The sequence below is a fragment of the Amblyraja radiata genome, chromosome 1 (genome assembly GCF_010909765.2).
Source record: "Amblyraja radiata isolate CabotCenter1 chromosome 1, sAmbRad1.1.pri, whole genome shotgun sequence".
Taxonomy (NCBI): Eukaryota; Metazoa; Chordata; class Chondrichthyes; order Rajiformes; family Rajidae; genus Amblyraja; species Amblyraja radiata.
This window is the reverse complement of record NC_045956.1, coordinates 34,271,776-34,290,971: the sequence shown is the minus strand read 5'-3', so window position 1 is coordinate 34,290,971 and position 19,196 is coordinate 34,271,776. Positions and strand designations below refer to the sequence as shown.

At 51.3% G+C, this 19,196-nt stretch overlaps 1 protein-coding gene across 4 annotated transcripts in view; it reads right to left on the bottom strand.

Moving 5' to 3' along the window:
* Window positions 1-19,196, bottom strand: part of nfkb1 (nuclear factor kappa B subunit 1) — a 116,311-nt gene that overhangs the window by 66,555 nt on the left and 30,560 nt on the right. For all 4 annotated transcript variants that reach the window (XM_033020362.1, XM_033020369.1, XM_033020353.1 and 1 more), the window contains exons 6-12: window positions 14,558-14,709; window positions 12,515-12,678; window positions 11,717-11,875; window positions 8,797-8,901; window positions 7,942-8,033; window positions 6,107-6,245; window positions 4,987-5,103 (exon numbers count right to left, since the gene is read on the bottom strand). In XM_033020362.1, coding sequence (XP_032876253.1) covers window positions 4,987-5,103; window positions 6,107-6,245; window positions 7,942-8,033; window positions 8,797-8,901; window positions 11,717-11,875; window positions 12,515-12,678; window positions 14,558-14,709 — 928 coding nt within the window. The remainder of the gene's footprint in view (window positions 1-4,986; window positions 5,104-6,106; window positions 6,246-7,941; window positions 8,034-8,796; window positions 8,902-11,716; window positions 11,876-12,514; window positions 12,679-14,557; window positions 14,710-19,196) is intronic.

Here is a 19,196-nt window from a genome sequence, read left to right as displayed (position 1 = left end):
TATTGTTTCTTAAACATTGGGATAGTACCTGCCTCAACTACCTCCTCTGGCAGCTTGTTCCATACACCCACTCAGGTTCGTATTAAATCTTTTCCCCTTCACCGTAAACCTATGTCCTCAGGTCCTCGATTCACCTACTCTGGGCAAGAGACTCTGTCTAGCATCTATCGGATCTCATGATTTTATACACCTCCTTATCCTCCTGCACTCCAAGGAATAGAGACCCAGCCTAATTAACCTCACCGTATAGCTCAGAATCTCTAGTCTGGGCAACACCCTCGTAAATCTTCTCTGTACCCTTTCCAGCCTTACAATATCTTTCCTTTAACATGGTGCCCAGAACTGTACACAATACTCTAAATGCAGCCTCACCAACGTCTTATACAACTGCAACATGACCTCCCAACGTCTACTCTGACTGATGAAGGCCAATTTTGCCAAATGCCTTTAAGTCCACCCTATCTACCTGCGACTCCACCTTCAAGAAATGATGCACCTGCACTCCTAGATCCCTCTGCTCTACAACACTCCACAGAAGGTCTCGCTCAGGTTGACTGGAGCAGGTTATTTGAAGGGAAAGGAACATCGGCCAAGTGGGATGTTTTAAAAAGAGTGCTGACGAAAGCTCAGGATATGTACGTCCCCGTTAAAGTGAAGGGCAAAGCAGGCAAACGTAAGGATGCTTGGCTGACGAGGGAAATTGAGACATTGGTCAAAAACAAGAAGGATGCATGGGACAGGTATAGGCAGCTGGGATCAAGTGCATCCCTGGAGGAGTTTCGGGAACTAAGGAGTAAACTAAAAAAGATCAGAAGGGCAAAAAGGGGCCAGGAGATAGCTCTGGCGTGTAGCATTAGGGACAATCCCAAGAGATTTTATAAATACATAAGGGGAAAAGGGTCCTCTCAGGAATTAAAGCGGTCACCTCTGTGTGGAGCCACAGGAGATGAGCAAAGTCCTCAATGAGTATTTCTCCTCTGTATTTACTGAGGAGAAAGACAGTAGGATGGAGGAACTAGGGGCAGTCACTGGAAGTGTCTTGAGAGTAGTCAGGGTTACCGTCGAGGAAGTACTGAAGGTACTGTCGTGTGAAGGTAGACAAATTTCCAGGGCCTGATCTGATATATCCGAAGACATTGCAGGAAACTAGAGAGGAAATTGCAGGGGCCCTGGTTGAAATTTACGAGTCGTCCTTAAATACAGGAGAGGTACCGGAAGACTGGAGGGTGACAAATGTTGTGCCTCTTTTCAAGAAGGGCTGCAGGGAAAATGCTGGGAACTACAAGACGGTGAGCTTAACATCTGTAGTTGGTAAGTAATTGGAGAGTATTCTGAGGGATAGGATATACATGCATTTAGACGGGCAAGGGCTGATTAGGTATAGTCAGCATGGTTTTTTGAAGACGTGACCAAAAAGGTTGATGAGGACAGAGCTGTAGATGTTGTGTACATGGACTTTAGTAAGGCGTTCGACAAGGTTCCGCATGATAGGCTGCTCTGGAAGGTTAGATCACATGGGATCCAAGGAGAGATAGCTGAATGGATAACAAATTGGCTCCATGGAAGGAAGCAGAGGATGATGGTGGAAGGTTGCTTCTCAGAATGGAGGCCTGTGACCAGTGGTGTGCCTCAGGGTTCAGTACTGGGCCCGTTACTGTTTGTCATCTACATCAATGATTTGGATGAGAACATACAGGGCAAGATTAGCAAGTTTGCTGATGATACAAAAGTTTGTGGTTTTGCAGAGAGTGAAGATGGTTGTGAACGATTGCAGCAGGATTTGGATCGATTGGCCAGGTGGGCGGAGGAATGGTTGATGGAATTTAATACAGAGAAGTGTGAGGTGTTGCATTTTGGGATGTCGAACAAGGGCAGGACCTACACAGTAAACGGTAGGCCTCTGGGTAGTGTTGTAGAGCAGAGGGATCTAGGAGTACAGGTGCATGGTTCCTTGAAGGTCGAGTCGCAGGTAGATAAGGTGGTCAAAAAGGCTTTTGGCACTTTGGCCTTCATCAGTCAGAGTATTGAGTATAGAAGTTGGGAGGTCATGTTGCAGTTGTATAAGACGTTGGTGAGACCGCATTTAGAATATTGTGTTCAGTTCTGGGCACCATGTTATAGGAAAGATATTGTCAAGCTTGAAAGGGTTCAAAAAAGATTTATGAGGATGTTGCCAGGACTAGAGGGTGTGAGCTATAGGGAGAGGTTGAGTAGGCTGGTTCTCTATTCCATGGAGCGCTGGAGGATGAGGGGAGATCTTATACAAAATCATGAGAGGAATAATTCGGGTAGATGCGTAGATGGTAGAGTCTTTTGCCTAGAGTAGGGGAATCGAGGACCAAAGAAGGTAGGGTCAAGGTGAAGGGGAAAAGATTTAATAGGAATCTGAGGGGTAACTTTTTCACACAAAGGGTGGTGGGTGTATGGAACAAGCTGCCAGAGGAGGTAGTTGTGGAAGGGACTATCCCATCATTAAAGAAACATTTAGACAAGGTACATGGATAGGACAGGTTTGGAGGGATATGGACCAAGCGCAGGCACGTGGGACTAGTGTAGCTGGAACATTGTTGTCCGGTGTGGGCAAGTTGGGCCTTAGGGCCTGTTTCCACACTGTATCACTCTATGACTCCCCAGAGGCCTACCATTTACTGTGTAGGTCCTGCCTATATTAGACTTCCCAAAATGCAACACCTCATATTTCTCTGTATTAAATTCCATCAACCATTTATCCGTCCACCTGGCCAATCGATCAATATCCTGATGCAATTTTTCACGGCAACCTTCATTATCTGCAAAACTAACTTTTATATCATCATCAAACTTGCTAATCTTGCCCTGTATGTTCTCATCCAAATCATTGATGTAGATGACAAACAATAATGGGCACAGCACCGAACCCTGAGGCACACCACTAGTCACAGGTATCCAGTCTGAGAAGCAACCTTCCATCATCACCTGCTTCCTTCCATGGAGCCAATTTACTATCCATTCAGCTATCTGTCCTTGTATCCCATGCGATCTTACCTTCCAGAGAAGCCTACCATGTGCAACCATTTCAAAAGGGCTAGCATACAAAAACAGGGATGTAATGCTGAGGCTCTATAAGGCGCTGGTTAGGCCGCATTGGGAGTATTGTGTCTTGGTTTAGCGCTGCTTCTCTGCGGTGGCTGTGGGCCTGGGGGCACCGCGCCCGTCTGACACCCGACGTCTCTGGCCACCTCCGGGCGTGGGGACGGGACAGCGCCGGAGAGCCGGGATCGATCCTGGCTGCGGATGAGGTGTAGGTCTGTGCTGAGAGTGTTTTGGCACGTCTCCCTCCTCCAATCACCGCGCTCTATCGTCAATCCCCCCCCTCTACTTCCGCCTCTGACCGACACATCCCTCCTCCAATGATCGCGCTGTCATCATGTCCCGCCCCCATTGCCTGCCCAATCTCCGCCCTCGATCAGCAGTCCCACCCCCACTGTCTCGCGGAAAGCAGAGGTTTCACCGGGTTTTAAAATCCGGATTACAAAAAATGGGGGGTTCGTCCCCCACCTCTCAAAACAGGGTGGGTGGGGGTGTCCCCCCTGCCCCCACCCGGGATTTCCGCCCCTGGTCAGAGGATGGTGAATCTGTGGAATTCTTTGCCACAGAAGGCTGTGGAGGCCAAGTCAGTAGATATTTTTAAGGCAGAGGCAGACAGATTCTTGATTACTACAGGTGTCAGGGGTTATGGGGAGAAGGCAGGAGAATGGGGTTAGGAGGAAGAGATAGAATGGCAGAGTAAATTTGATGGGTCGAACGGCCTAATTCTTCTCTATGTGTTATGATTTACCAAAGCAGAACAACAAACTTCTTACTTGCAGCAGCACTACAACTTTGTAAACTCAGTAGGCAGTACATTATATGATAAATAACAAAAACAATTAATTCAATATAAAACACAACATAGTTAAAAACAAAGCATGGCGCAAAGTCCCGAGGACAACCAAGACAATCCAGAGTCTGTGTGGGAAGGAACTGCAGATGCCAGTTTAAACCAAAGATAGATACAGAGTGCTGAAGTAATTCACAGGCCAGGCAGCATCTCTGGAGAACATGGACACAGAGTGCTGGATTAACTCAGTGGGTCAGGCAGCATCTCTGGAGAACATGGACACAGAGTGCTGGAGTAACTCAGTGGGTCAGACAACATCTCTGGAGAAAAAGAATAGTTGACATTTCGGGTTGCGACCTTTCTTCAGACTGAGTAATGTTTGAAGAAGGGTCGAGACCCGAAACGTCACCTATTTCTTTTCTCCAGAGATGCTGCCTGAGTCACTGAGTTACTCCAGTTTTGTGTCCTGATGGGCCGATTGGCCTAATTCTGCTTCGATGAATTATGGGGCCATGTGCCAGCCCTTTACAACAAAGACACGTCGGAAATTTATGATTTGGACAGAATGTTGAGGAATGATGTCAACACACATTACCCTGAGTTTCTGTTTAGTTTAATGATACAGCATGGAAACAGGCCCTTCAGCCCACCGAGACTGCGCCGACCAGCGATCACCCTGAATACGTACTATCCTGCACACTAGGGACAATTTAGAATTTTACCAAAGGCAATTAACCTGCAAACATGTACGTGTTTCGAGTGTGGGAGGAAACCGGACCACCAGGAGAAAACCCACGTGGTCACGGGGGGAACGTACAAACTCTGTACGGACAGCACCGGTAGTTGGGATTGAACCTGGGTCCCTGGCACTGCGAGGCAGCAATTCTACCGCTGTGCCACCATGCAAGCCCTGTCCTTTTATTGAACCGAAAATGAATGAACAGTAATTCAAGGCAGCGGGCATAATGTAAAGAACAAACACCCTCAGGGTGATGCCTCGCATCTGTTGTCCAGGTGTGTGTACAAACAACGGCTGACTATTCCACACAAGGTGCGCTGCAGTCTCACACTGTCCACGCCCTACCTGGCTCAGGTCTGCGTTAAGGGTCACGTTCACGGGTACTCACCCCCTGCTGCTCCTCCTCCGGCTCCATAAACCCCTCCACCACCTCCACCTCCACCTCCAAAATGGTCAGAGAAATTGGGCAAGAGCTTGAGTCGTTTCCTCTGCACTTCCTCCTTGTCTGTAGGCAGGGGGGGGGGAAGCAAATCAGTCTAGCTCCTCCATCGGTACAATGCCAGGGTGGGGGGAGAGAGGGGGGGTGGGAGAGAGGGGGGGGGGGAAGACGAGGGAGGGGGGGGAAGAGAGGGGGGGGGAAGAGAGGGGGGGGAAAGAGTCAGAAGAGAGGGGGGGGGAAAGAGAAGGGGGCGGGAAGAAGAGGGGGGGGGAGGAGAGGGGGGGGGGGCGAAGAAGAGAGAGGGGGGGGAAAAGAGGGGGGGGGGAAGAGGGGAAGATGAGGGGGGTGGAAGAGAGGGGGGGGGGAAGAGGAGGGGGGGAAGAAGAGGGGGGGGAGACTAAGAGAGGGGGGTGGGCAGCGAGGGGGGGGGGGACAAGAGCGGGGGGGGGGCAGAGAGGGGGGGAAGGAGGCGGGTGGTGGAGACGGGGAGGAGAGGGGGGGGAAAGACGAGGGGTGGGGGAAGACGTGAAGAGAGGTGGGGGCGGGGTGAACGCAGAGGGGGGGGTGGGGAAAGATGAGGGAGGGGAAGACAGAGAGGGGGGGCAGCAAGAAGAGAGAGGGGGACGAGCAGAGGGGAAGAGATGAGGGGAAGAGACGGGGGGAAGAAGGGGAGAAGGAGAGGGGGGGAGAGAGGGGGGAGCGAGAGAGGGGGGATAGAGGGAGGAGAGAGAGGGTTAGAGAGAGGGGGAAGAGAGAGGGGGGAAAAAGAGAGGCAGGGGCGGGGAGAGAGAGAGGGGGGGGAGAGAGGTGGGGGGGAGAGAGGAGGGGAAGGGGAGAGGAGGGGAAGAGTGAGGAGGGGAAGAGTGAGGAGGGGAAGGGAGAGGAGGGGGAGAGAGAAGAGGGGGGGAGAGAGGAGGGGGTTAGAGAGGTGGGGGGAGAGAGGAGGGGGAGAGAGGAGGGGGAGAGAGGAGGAGGGAGAGAGGAGGAGGGAGAGAGAGGAGGAGGGAGAGAGAGGAGGAGGGAGAGAAAGGAGGGAGAGAAAGGAGGGGGAGGGAGGGTGGGGCGTTACCTCTGATCAGTGGGTAATATGTGAAGGGCTTTGGTTCACTTGTTTCACAGTCGGACTTCCTGCGAAGTTGGACAAAGACCGATGCGGGTTTGGAAATCTCCACATCCCGGTACTTTGGAGTTTTAAACACGATGGCAAACTGTGGGAGAGAGGACACGGCAATAATAGTCACTTTTCTGGACCAGAAGCTATTGTAGACAGAAGGAACTGCAGCCGCTGGTTTACATTAAAAGACACAGAGTACTGGAGTAACTCAGCGTAGTCAGGCAGCATCTCTGGAGAACATGGACACAGAGTGCTGGAGTAACCCAGCGTAGTCAGGGATGGGGAAATTGGAGATATGGAAAGGTCCAGAACAAATCAGAGCCTGTATCGATGACTCAGGAAAGGAGGCGCCCACATGGTCTCAGTGGGTGTCAGGGTTTATGGGGAGAAGGCAGGAGAATGGGGTTGAGAGGGAGAGATAGATCAGCCATGATAGAATGGCGGAGTAGACGCGATGGGCCGAATGGCCTAATTCTTCTCCTATGACTTATGGTCCATTAAAAAGATTATAGAGCAGAGCAAGATGCACCACTCTGCGAAAAAAGCGTAGTATGACATGGGTATGACATGACGCCATTTTATTGAGCTGCAATTCACAATAATATTAATAAAATTTACAATAATATTAACTAAATATGTGAAGTGATGGATGCTATATAAAACACTGTTCCCTACAACACGGATTACACCAAAGATGATAGAGCGGATCAATCTTTGGAACGGATTACACCAAAGATACTAGAGGAGCATTGCCCGCTGCCTCGAGAACGCCGACCGCGGGCAGACGCTTGAGGCTCTCCCGCCAGCCGCCTTCATCTGGTATCAGGGGGACCGAGAATCAGTCCTGGATCAACTCAGGAGGAAACGTCCTCTTCCCCCAAAGATACTAGAGGAGCCTCTAGTATCTTTGCTTTTCCCTGCGACCTGATGTAAGAGCAGATTGTATAACTGTGGAGTCCGTCCCCGCTACCAAAGATGCCGCGTTTGGCATAAACAAATGGCGGCCGTGACGTTACGTACTACACGTCAGTCCATTGGATTTGGGAGGAGTGGTCTATCTTGCTCTGCTCTATAATCTTTGGTCCATTGTTAGCTGTGGACCAGTGATAACGGAGGGATAGAAAAGAGAGAGAGGGAGGGATAGAAAAGAGAGAGAGAGGGAGGGAGAGGGAGAGAGGGAGGGAGAGAGGGAGAGAGGGAGAGAGGGAGAGAGGGAGAGAGGGAGAGAGGGAGAGAGGGAGGAGGGAGGGAGGGAGAGGAGGGAGAGGGAGGAGAGGGAAGGGAGAGGGAGAGGGAGAGGGAGAGGAGAGGGAGAGGGAGAGGGAGAGGGAGAGAGGGAGAGGGAGAGGGGAGAGGGAGAGGGAGAGGGAGAGGGAGAGGGAGAGGGAGAGGGGAGGAAGAGGGAGAGGGAGAGGGAGAGGGAGAGGGAGGAGAGGAGAGGGAGAGGGAGAGGGAGAGGGAGAGGAGAGGGAGAGGGAGAGGGAGAGGGAGAGGGAGAGGAGAGGGAGAGGGAGAGGGAGAGGGAGAGGGAGAGGGAGAGGGAGAGGGAGAGGGAGAAAGTGTGCAAGGTTTACTTGAAGCTTGAGTTTGGGTTAAAACGTGGTTGACGAGCAGGAGCAATCACAGAGGGGGGGGCAGCGAGAGAGGGTGTTGCAGAACCCTCGTCAGACAGAGATGGGGAACTTCTTCAACGTAGGCATGCCTTAAGGAGATTGTGCAGTGGAGCAGACAGAATGTGCAGGAAGGAAGTGCAGATGTAGGTTTACACCACCCCACCCCCACCTACCCACCTGCCGATGCACGTCGGTCGGGCCAAAGTTCCCAAACGCTTCCCACATGCCTCCATTCTCATCCTCCTCATAGAAGCGAACCTGGATGTCATCTGTGTGGAGAGAATGAATGAATGAACGGTGCAACACAAGGCTCAGGAGAGAATGGTTCATGCCTTTACACACGTTGGGGGTGGAGGGACATGGATCACACACAGGCAGAGGTGAGGGGTTGAACGGCATCAAGTACTATAACAGTCTAGGCTGCCATCAGCATCACCACTGATCCGCAGTGACCAGTGATATCAGCAGAGACCAGCACTGTGCAGTGATTGCCAGTGACCACCATTGTGCAGCTGGAGTCACTGTTCCCCACCAGCACTGTGTTCCCATCAGTACTGTGTTCAGATTCGGATTCAGATTCAAACTTTATTGTCATTGTGCAGTGTACAGTACAGAGACAACGAAAAGCAGTTAGTATCTCCCTAGAATGCACGGAAATATATTTACTTGCATTCAGTCATAGTAGTGCAATTATTATTTTTTTTCCTGGTGGAAGGAGTGTCCGGGGGGGGGGGCTGATTGGCAATCACCGAGGTACAGTGTTGAGTAATGTAACAGCCATAGGGAAGAAGCTGTTCCTGGACCTGCTGGTCCGGCAACGGAGAGACCTTGAGCGCCTCCCGGATGGTAGGAGGGTAAACAGTCTGTGGTTGGGGTGAGAGCAGTCCCATCAGAACTGTGTTCCCACCAGTGCTGTGTTCCCACCAGTGCTGTGTTCCCATCAGAACTGTGTTCCCACCAGTGCTGTGTTCCCATCAGAACTGTGTTCCCACCAGTGCTGTGTTCCCCAGGGTTGACGGTGCGGGTGCTCACCTTTCTGCACCTTGTCACAGAGGAGGTAGACCTCGTCCCCGCCGGTCACACAGCCGGCCGTCCGGTCCATCCGCACGATACGTAGGTTCGACGCGTTCGGAGCCTCTGAAACGTCAGGTCACTGAAGGTCAGCGTCTGCCGGCACGAGACACGGCTCATTCATCACCAGCACCCGGGGAACACGGCTCACATTCATCACCGGCACACAGGGAACACGGTCAAACACGGGGAACACGGTCAAACACGGGAAACACGGTCAAACACGGTCAAACACGGAGAACACGGTCAAACACGGGGAACACGGTCAAGCACGGGGAACACAGTCAAACACGGGGAACACGGTCAAACACGGGGAACACGGTCAAACACGGGGAACACGGTCAAACACGGGGAACACGGTCAAGCATGGGGAACACGGTCAAACACGGGGAACACGGTCAAACACGGGGAACACGGTCAAGCACGGGGAACACGGTCAAACACGGGGAACACGGTCAAACACGGGGAACACGGTCAAACACGGGGAACACGGCTCACTTTCATCACCGGCACACAGGGAACACGGTCAAACACGGGGAACACGGTCAAACACGGGGAACACGGTCAAACACGGGGAACACGGGGAACACGGCTCACTTTCATCACCGGCACACAGGGAACACGGTCGAACACGGTCAAACACGGGGAACACGGTCAAACACGGGGAACACGGTCAAACACAGGGAACACGGTCAAGCACGGTCAAACACGGGGAACACGGTCAAACACGGGGAACACGGTCAAACACGGGGAACACGGTCAAACACGGGGAACACGGTCAAACACGGGGAACACGGTCAAACACGGGGAACACGGTCAAACACGGGGAACACGGTCAAACACGGGGAACACGGTCAAACACGGGGAACACGGTCAAACACGGGGAACACGGTCAAACACGGGGAACACGGTCAAACACGGCTCACATTCACACTGGCACACGGGGAACACGGTCAAACGCGGGGAATACATCAACCATCGATCACCCGTTCACACTAGTTCTATGTTATCCCACTTTCCCATCCACTCCCTACACACTGGGGGTAATTTACAGAGGGGCGATTAACCCACAAACCTGCACGTCTTTGGGATGTGGGAGGAAACCGGAGCACCCGGAGAAAACCCCCGCGGCCATGGGGAGAAGAATTCAGGGACAGTTTCTTCCCAGCTGTTATCCGGCAACTAGACAGTTATTCTATCATCTACCTCATTGGAAACGCCGGACTATCTTTAATGGGATTTTACCTTGCACTAAACGTTATACCTTTTATCTATCTGAACACTGTGGATAGCTCAATTGTAATCATGTATTGTCTTTCTGCTGACGGGTTAGCACACAACAAAGGCTTCTCACTGTATCTCAGTACACGTGACAATAATAAATTAAAGTAAAGCGTGCAAACTCCACGCAGACAACACCCGTGGTTAGGATCGAACCTGGGACCCTTCTGTCATAGGCCTCCTCCATTGCCAGAGTGAGGCTACATGCAGACTGGAGGAACAAGGGTTTGGACACGTTGAAGGCAGGGAACATGTTCCAGATGTTGGGGGGAGTCCAGAATCAGGGGGCCGCAGTTTAAGAATAAGGGGTAAGCCATTTAGAACGGAGACGAGGAAACACTTTTTCACCCAGCGCGTTGTGAGTCTGTGGAATTCTCTGCCTCAGAGGGCAGTTCTCTGGATACTTTCAAGAGAGAGCTAGATAGAGTTCTTAAAGATAGCTGAGTTGGGGGATATGGGGAGAAGGCAGGAACAGAGTACTGATTGGGGATGATCAGCCATGATCTCAGTGAATGGCGCTGCTGGCTCGAAGGGCCGAATGGCCTACTCCTGCACCTATTGTCTATTGTCTAACACCTCATATTCCGCTTGGGCAGCTTACAACCCAACAGTATGTACATTGAATTCTCTAATTTTAGGAAATCTCTAACACTCCCCCATCCCCCAAGCCCGCTCTCCTTTCTCTCTCCCACCCCCACCCCCTTCCTCCCCTGTGCCCATTTAGTTTAGTTTATTGTTGTCACGGTTACTGGGGTACAGTGGAAAGCTTTTGTTTGCGTGCTATCCATTCGGAAAAAAACACTCTACATGAAGATAATCAAGCCAGCCACGGTGCTCAGACAAAAGACACTTAGTGCAAGACTTCTTACACCCCTCCCCCTGTATTCCTTTTTCTCGCTATTATCTCACTAAATCTCACAATTTGCATTCCTTTCATTCTGTCTAACATCTTTTTATTCATCTCTGACTTTTGTCCCAATGATCTGTCTCTCCACCCCCTCCCTTCACCTGTATCCACCTCTTACCTGCCATGGTTTGTCCTACCCCTTCCCCCCCCCCCTCCGCACCCCCTACAATTAGTCTGAGAAAGGGTCCCAGCCCAAACACCACCCACGCTTGCATGCCCTCCACCAATGCTTCCTGACCTGCTGTTACTCCAGCGCTTTGTGTCTTTTTCTAATACGAGATACTTCGGATTGATTGTGTGGGCTGCTTTGCCGAGGCAGCGTGAAGTGTAGATGGTGTTGATGGTGGGCTCTGATCTGTGTGATGGACTGGGCTACGTCCACAACTCTCCGTCATTTCTTACCGTCTTGGCCACAGCTGTTGATGCATCTGACAGTAGGCTTTCTATAGGTTTACTGGACTCGCTACAGGTGTGGGCAGGTGAGTACAGGTGTGTGTGCAGGTATGTGTGCACGTGTGAGGGCAGGGTTGTGGACAGGTGTGTGGACACGTCAGAGGACAGGTGAGTAGACAGGTGAGTGTGCAGGTGTGTGTGCAAAGGTGTGTGTACAGGTGTGTGTACAGGTGTGTGTACAGGTGTGTGGGCAGGTGTGTGGGCAGGTGTGTGGGCAGGGGTATGTACAGGTGTACTCACTGCTGTCGTAGATGGGCTGGGAGATGACGGGTATGAGTCTGCGTGTGAATCGGCAGCCACTGTCGGGGAGGAGGGCGGTGAACATCAGACGCACCACACTCAGGTCCATGCGCTTGGCCTGCAGCACCGCCGCACCCCGGATCAACTCCCGCTGGCAGGCTGTGGGCACAGGGGGGGTCAGTGACAGGCCCACGGCTGACCCCCTCAACCCCCTCACCCGACCTCACTCACCCGACCCCCCTCACGCCGACCCCCCTCACCCTGAGACCCCCCTCACCCTGAGACCCCCCTCACCCCGAACCCCCCTCACCCCGACCCCCCTCACCCCGACCCCCCCTCACCCCGAACCCCCCTCACCCCCGACCCCCCCTCACCCCGACCCCCCCTCACCCCGAACCCCCCTCACCCCGAACCCCCCTCACGCCGACCCCCCTCACCCCTCACCCCCCTCACCCCGAACCCCCCTCACCCCGAACCCCCCTCACCCTGAGACCCCCTCCACCCCGACCCCCCCCTCACCTCAACCCCCCTCACCCCGACCCCCCCTCACCCCGACCCCCATCACCCCGACCCGCTTCACCCCGACTCCCCTCACACTGACCGCCACACCTTCTCCCTACTCCCCTCACCCGACCCCCCTCACCCCGACCCCCCTCACCCCGACCCCCCTTACCCTGACTGCCATCCCCCGCTCACCCCCCTCACTCCCCTCACCCCATCTGCTGACACTCTCGGTACCCCCCTGCTAGCCTCAACCCTTTCGTCCCCTCCCACAATTGCTAGCCCGGCCGGACTCACTGGTCAGCTCGGCGGGGGGACAGGTGTCGGCGTGCAGGACGTCGAGATCAGGGTGGATGAGGACCCCTGCATTGTAGCCCTGCAGTAGCGCCTGGCTCATCCTCTGCTCCAGCGTGCTGGCCACGTTCTTCTTGGTCACGTGGAGGATGCCCAGGCTGGGGAAGCTGCAGGGGGAGAGAGGGGATGGGGAGAGAGGTCGTGGATGGGGAGAGAGGACAGGGTGAGAGGGGATGGAGTGGGTGAGGGGACGGAGAGAGAGGGGACGGGGAGAGAGGAGACGGGGAGGAGAGGGCGGGGGAGAGAGGGAGGGGGAGAGAGGGAGGGGGAGAGAGGGCAGGGGAGAGAGGGCAGGGGAGAGAGGGCAGGAGGAGAGAGAGGGCAGGAGGATGAGGGTAAAGCAGTGGATGTTGTGTATATGGACTTCAGTAAGGCCTTTGACAAGGTTCCTCATGGAAGGTTGGTTAAGAAGGTTCAATGGTTGGGTATTAATGGTGGAGTAGCAAGATGGATTCAACAGTGGCTGAATGGGAGATGCCAGAGAGTAATGGTGGATGGTTGTTTGTCAGGTTGGAGGCCAGTGACTAGTGGGGTGCCACAGGGATCTGTGTTGGGTCCACTGTTGTTTGTCATGTACATCAATGATCTGGACGATGGTGTGGTAAATTGGATTAGTAAGTATGCAGATGATACTAAGATAGGAGGGGTTGCGGGTAATGAAGAAGAGTTTCAAAGTCTACAGAGAGATTTATGCCAGTTGGAAGAGTGGGCTGAAAGATGGCAGATGGAGTTTAATGCTGATAAGTGTGAGGTGCTACATCTTGGCAGGACAAATCAAAATAGGACGTACATGGTAAATGGTAGGGAATTGAAGAATGTAGGTGAACAGAGGGATCTGGGAATAACTGTGCACAGTTCCATGAAAGTGGAATCTCATGTAGATAGGGTGGTAAAGAAAGCTTTTGGTGTGCTGGCCTTTATAAATCAGAGCATTGAGTATAGAAGTTGGGATGTAATGTTAAAATTGTACAAGGCATTGGTGAGGCCAATTCTGGAGTATGGTGTACAATTTTGGTCGCCTAATTATAGGAAGGATGTCAACAAAATAGAGAGAGTACAGAGGAGATTTACTAGAATGTTGCCTGGGTTTCAGCAACTAAGTTACAGAGAAAGGTTGAACAAGTTAGGGCTTTATTCTTTGGAGCGCAGAAGGTTAAGGGGGGACTTGATAGAGGTTTTTAAAATGATGAGAGGGATAGACAGAGTTGACGTGGAAAAGCTTTTCCCACTGAGAGTAGGGAAGATTCAAACAAGGGGACATGACTTGAGAATTAAGGGACTGAAGTTTAGGGGTAACATGAGGGGGAACTTCTTTACTCAGAGAGTGGTAGCTGTGTGGAATGAGCTTCCAGTGAAGGTGGTGGAGGCAGGTTCGTTTTTATCATTTAAAAATAAATTGGATAGTTATATGGATGGGAAAGGAATGGAGGGTTATGGTCTGAGCGCAGGTATATGGGACTAGGGGAGATTATGTGTTCGGCACGGACTAGAGGGGTCGAGATGGCCTGTTTCCGTGCTGTAATTGTTATATGGTTATATGGTTATAGGAGAGAGAGGGCAGGAGGAGAGAGAGGGCAGGAGGAGAGAGAGGGCAGGGGAGAGAGGATGTGGACAGGGAGAGAGAGGGGACGGAGAGAGGGCATGGGGAGAGCACGGGCAGGGGGAGAGCGTGGGCAGGGCAGGGGGAGAGTGGGCAGGGGGAGAGTGTGGGCAGGGCGGGGGGAGAGTGTGGGCAGGGAGGGGGGAGAGAGAGTTGTGGGCAGGGGGAGAGAGTGGGCAGGGCGGGGGGAGAGAGGAGATGGGCAGGGTGGGGAGGAGAGTGGGCGGGGGGAGAGTGTGGCAGGGGGAGAGTGCGGGCAGGGCGGGGGGAGAGAGTGGGCAGGGCGGGGGGAGAGAGTGGGCGGGGGGAGAGAGTGGGCAGGGGGAGAGAGTGGGCAGGGGGAGAGGCTGCGGGGGGGGGGGGGGATGTGGGCACAGGAGACTCACGTGGACAGCATATCCTTGGGCCCGGCCTGTACCACACAGATGCCCCTCTCACACTGTTTGCCCACCAGGCTGTGGGCGTGCAGGTGGGCTTGGTCCCCTCCGCCGGACACCAGCTGCACCACAATCTTGGCGTGTCCCACGTAGTTACAGATCTGTGTGGGGCAGAGAGAGACGGAAGGAGGGAGCGTCACGGCTGGTGAGAGTGCGGTGGTAACAGCCTCCTGATGAGATGCGGACAAACACACCCTCAAGCCCCACTCCTCTACTACGTGGATGGGGGTGGTCGAGATGACACCGCTGCCGGGCACGGCTGCGCCTAGGCAGCTAGTTAATGGTCCGTGGCGGGTAGCAAGGAACTGCAGATGCTGGTTTACACCAAAGATAGACACAAAAAGTTGGAGTAACTGAGCGGGTCAGGCAGCATCTCTGGAGAGAAAGAATGGGTGATGTTTCAGGTTGAGACCCTTCTTCAGACTGAGAGCCACACCTCCTCCCTCCACTGTCCAGGGATCCCCGCAGTTGGGGTGGCCTGTTTCCTTTATCATTGTTACTTTTTTGCCTACCTTTCTTTCATTTGTTCTATATCTCTCTATATCTCTCGTTTCCCTCTCCCCTAACTCTCAGTGTGAATATGAGTCTCGACCCGAAACATCACCCTTTCCTTCCCTCTAGTGATGCTGTCTGACCCGCTGAGTTACTCCAGCCTTTTGTGTCTATCTTCAGCTTAAACCAGCATCTGCAGTTCCTTCTTACACACTCATATATATAGTGCCCTCCATAATGTTTGGGACAAAGACCCATCATTTATTTATTTGCCTCTGTACTCCACAATTTGAGATTTGTAAAAGCACATGTGGTTAAAGTGCACATTGTCAGATTTTATTAAAGGCAATTTTTATAGATTTTGGTTTCACCATGTAGAAATTACAGCTGTGTTTATACATAGTCCCCCATTTCAGGGCACCATAATGTTTGGGACACATGGCTTCAAAGGGGTTTGTAATTGCTCAGGTGTGTTTAATTGCCTCCTTAATGCAGGTATAAGAGAGCTCTCAGCACCTAGTCTTTCCTCCAGTCTTTCCATCCCCTTTGGAAACTTTTATTGCTGTTTATCAACATGAGGACCAAAGTTGTGCCAATGAAAGTCAAAGAAGCCATTATGAGTGAGAAACAAGAATAAAACTGTTAGAGACATCAGCCAAACCTTAGGCTTCCCAAAATCAACTGTTTGGAACATCATTAAGAAGAAAGAGAGCACTGGTGAGCTTACTAATCGCAAAGGGACTGGCAGGCCAAGGAAGACCTCCACAGCTGATGACTGAAGAATTCTCTCTATAATAAAGAAAAATCCCCAAACACCTGTCCGACAGATCAGAAACACTCTTCAGGAGTCAGGTGTGGATTTGTCAATGACCACTGTCCGCAGAAGACTTCATGAACAGAAATACAGAGGCTACACTGCAAGATGCAAACCACTGGTTAGCCGCAAAAATAGGATGGCCAGGTTACAGTTTGCCAAGAAGTACTTAAAAGAGCAACACAGTTCTGGAAAAAGGTTTGTGGACAGATGAGACGAAGATTAACTTATATCAGAGTGATGGCAAGAGCAAAGTATGGAGGAGAGAAGGAACTGCCCAAGATCCAAAGCATACCACCTCATCTGTGAAACATGGTGGTGGGGGTGTTATGGCCTGGGCATGTATGGCTGCTGAAGGTACTGGCTCACTTATCTTCATTGATGAAACAACTGCTGATGGTAGTAGCATAATGAATTCTGAAGTGTATAGACACATCCTATCTGCTCAAGTTCAAACAAATGCCTCAAAACTCATTGGCCGGCGGGTCATTCTACAGCAAGACAATGATCCCAAACATACTGCTAAAGCAACAAAGGAGTTTTTCAAAGCTAAAAAATGGTCAATTCTTGAGTGGCCAAGTCAATCACCCGATCTGAACCCAATTGAGCATGTGTTTTATATGCTGAAGAGAAAACTGAAGGGGACTAGCCCCCAAAACATACATAAGCTAAAGATGGCTGCTATACAGGCCTGGCAGAGCATCACCAGAGAAGACACCCAGCAACTGGTGATGTCCATGAATCGCAGACTTCAAGCAGCCATTGCATGCAAAGGATATGCAACAAAATACTAAACATGACTACTTTCATTTACATGACATTGCTGTGTCCCAAACATTATGGTCACCCTGAAATGGGGGGACTATGTATAAACACAGCTGTAATTTCTACATGGTGAAACCAAAATGTATAAAAATGGCCTTTATTAAAATCTGACAATGTGCACTTTAACCACATGTGATTTTTTTCTATTACAAATCTCAAATTGTGGAGTACAGAGGCAAATAAACGATGGGTCTTTGTCCCAAACATTATGGAGGGCACTGTATGTATAAACAAACAAATAAACATCCAAGTCAAACGTTGCACAAACGTCATAGGTGATAGAAGTAGAATTAGGCCATTTGGCCCATCAAGTCTACTCCACCATTCAATCATGGCTGATCTATCTCTCTCTCCCAACCCCATTCTCCTGCCTTCTCCCCATAACCCTTTGCACCTGTACTAATCAAGAATCTATCTATTTCTGCCTTAAAAATATCCGACCTGATCTCCACAGCCTTTTGTGGCAAAGAATTCCACGGATTCACCACCCTCTGGCTAAATACATTTCTCCTAATTTTCCTAAAGGAAAATCCTTTAATTCTGAGGCTATGACCTCTGGTCCTATACTCTCCCACTAGTGGAAACATCCTCTCCACATCCACTCAATCCAAGCCTTTCACTATTCTGTACGTTTCAATGTGGTTCCCCCTCATCCTTCTAAACTCCAACGAGTACAGGCCAGTGCAGACAAACGCTCATCATATGTTAACCCACTCATTCCTGGGATCATTCTTGTAAACCTCCTCTGGACCCTCTCCAGAGCCAGCACATCCTTCCTCAAAAATGGTGCCCAAAATGGCTCACAATATTCCAAATGCCACCTGACCACTGCCTTATAGAGCCTCAGCATTACATCCCAGTTTTTGTATACAAGCCCTCTCAAAATAAATGTTTGCTGTCTTTACTACTGATTCGACTTGCAGATTAAGATTTTGGGAAACCTGCACCAACAAAGTCCCTTTGCACCTCTGATTTCTGGATTCTCTCCCCATTTAGAAAATAGTCTACGCCTTTATTCCTACTACCCAAATGTATGACTCGACACTTTGCTATACTATATTCCATCTGCCACTTCACTACCCACTCTCCCAACCTATCCAAGTCCTCCTACAGAGTCCCTGCTTTCTCTACACTACCTGCCCCTCCACTTGTCTTCGGATCATCCGTAAACTTGGCCACAATACCTTCAATCCATTCGTCCAAATCATTAATATACAACGTGAAGAGTAGCGGCCCCAGCACCGAGCCCTGCGGAACTCCGCTAGTCACTGGCAGCCAAGCAGAAAAAGCCCCCTTTATTGCAACTCTTTGTCTTCTGCCATCCAGCCAACCTGCTATCCATGCAGGTATCTGCCCTCTGATACCATGGGCTCACACTTGTGGGACCTTATCAAAGGCTTTCTGAAAATCTAGGTATACACCATCTACTGCCTCTCTTCTGTCTCTCCTGATATTTACTGACCTCCCCTTCACAAAGCCATGCTGACTTCAACCTATTTTATCGTGAACTAAGTACAGCGTAACCTCATCCTTTATAATGGACTAAAATCTTACCAATCACTGAAGTCAGAACTAAAATGTCATCGACTCAGGAACAGCTTCTTCCCCTCTGTTATCAGGCTTCTGAACAGTCCTTCCGTAAGCTAGGGAACTGTCCGATTCACCTCCACCCCATTGCGGACATTGGACTTTGTCTCTGGAACTGATGCGCTACAATGCTGAGAACTATATTCTGCACTCTGTATCTTCCCCCTTGCTCTACCTATTGTACTGGAGTTTGGTGTGATTGTACTTTTGTTGTATGTATGATCTAATCTAATTGGATCGCATGCGGAGCAACGCTTTTCATTGTACCTCGGTACACGTGAACATAATGGGGTGAATGCACGAGTCTTTTCACCAGGACAAGGGAAGAACAAGAGGACCTGGGTTTACGGTGAGGAGAGGAAAGATTTAATAGGAACCTGAGGGGCAACTTATTCACACAGAGGGTGGAGGGTGTATGGAACGAGCTGCCAGAGGAGGTGGTTGAGGCAGGTGCTATAATAACATTTAAAAGACATTTGGATAGGACAGGTTTAGAGGGATATGGGCCAAACTTTGGCAGATGGGACCAGTGTAGATGGAGGATCTTGGAGTGGCGACCCCCTATTTTCTAGCGAGGGTCTATGGCTCTGAGGTTCACAACCATTATTGGGCATTCCCTGTCCCTGCCTCTCACAAACTCATCCCCATCTCTCCTACCCTCTCATCCGCTGCCTCTCACCCCCTCTCCCCCCCCCTCATCCCCTGCTTCCCCCCCTTGTCTCTCCCCCCTAAGTCTCGCTCCCCCCTCTCACCCCAGTCTCTCCCCCCTCTCACCGCCCTCTCATCCCGTCTCTCCCCCCTTCTGCCCTCCTGCCTCTCCCCCCCTCTCTTTAGACTTTAGAGATACTACCTTCCTCTGTGGTGCTGTAA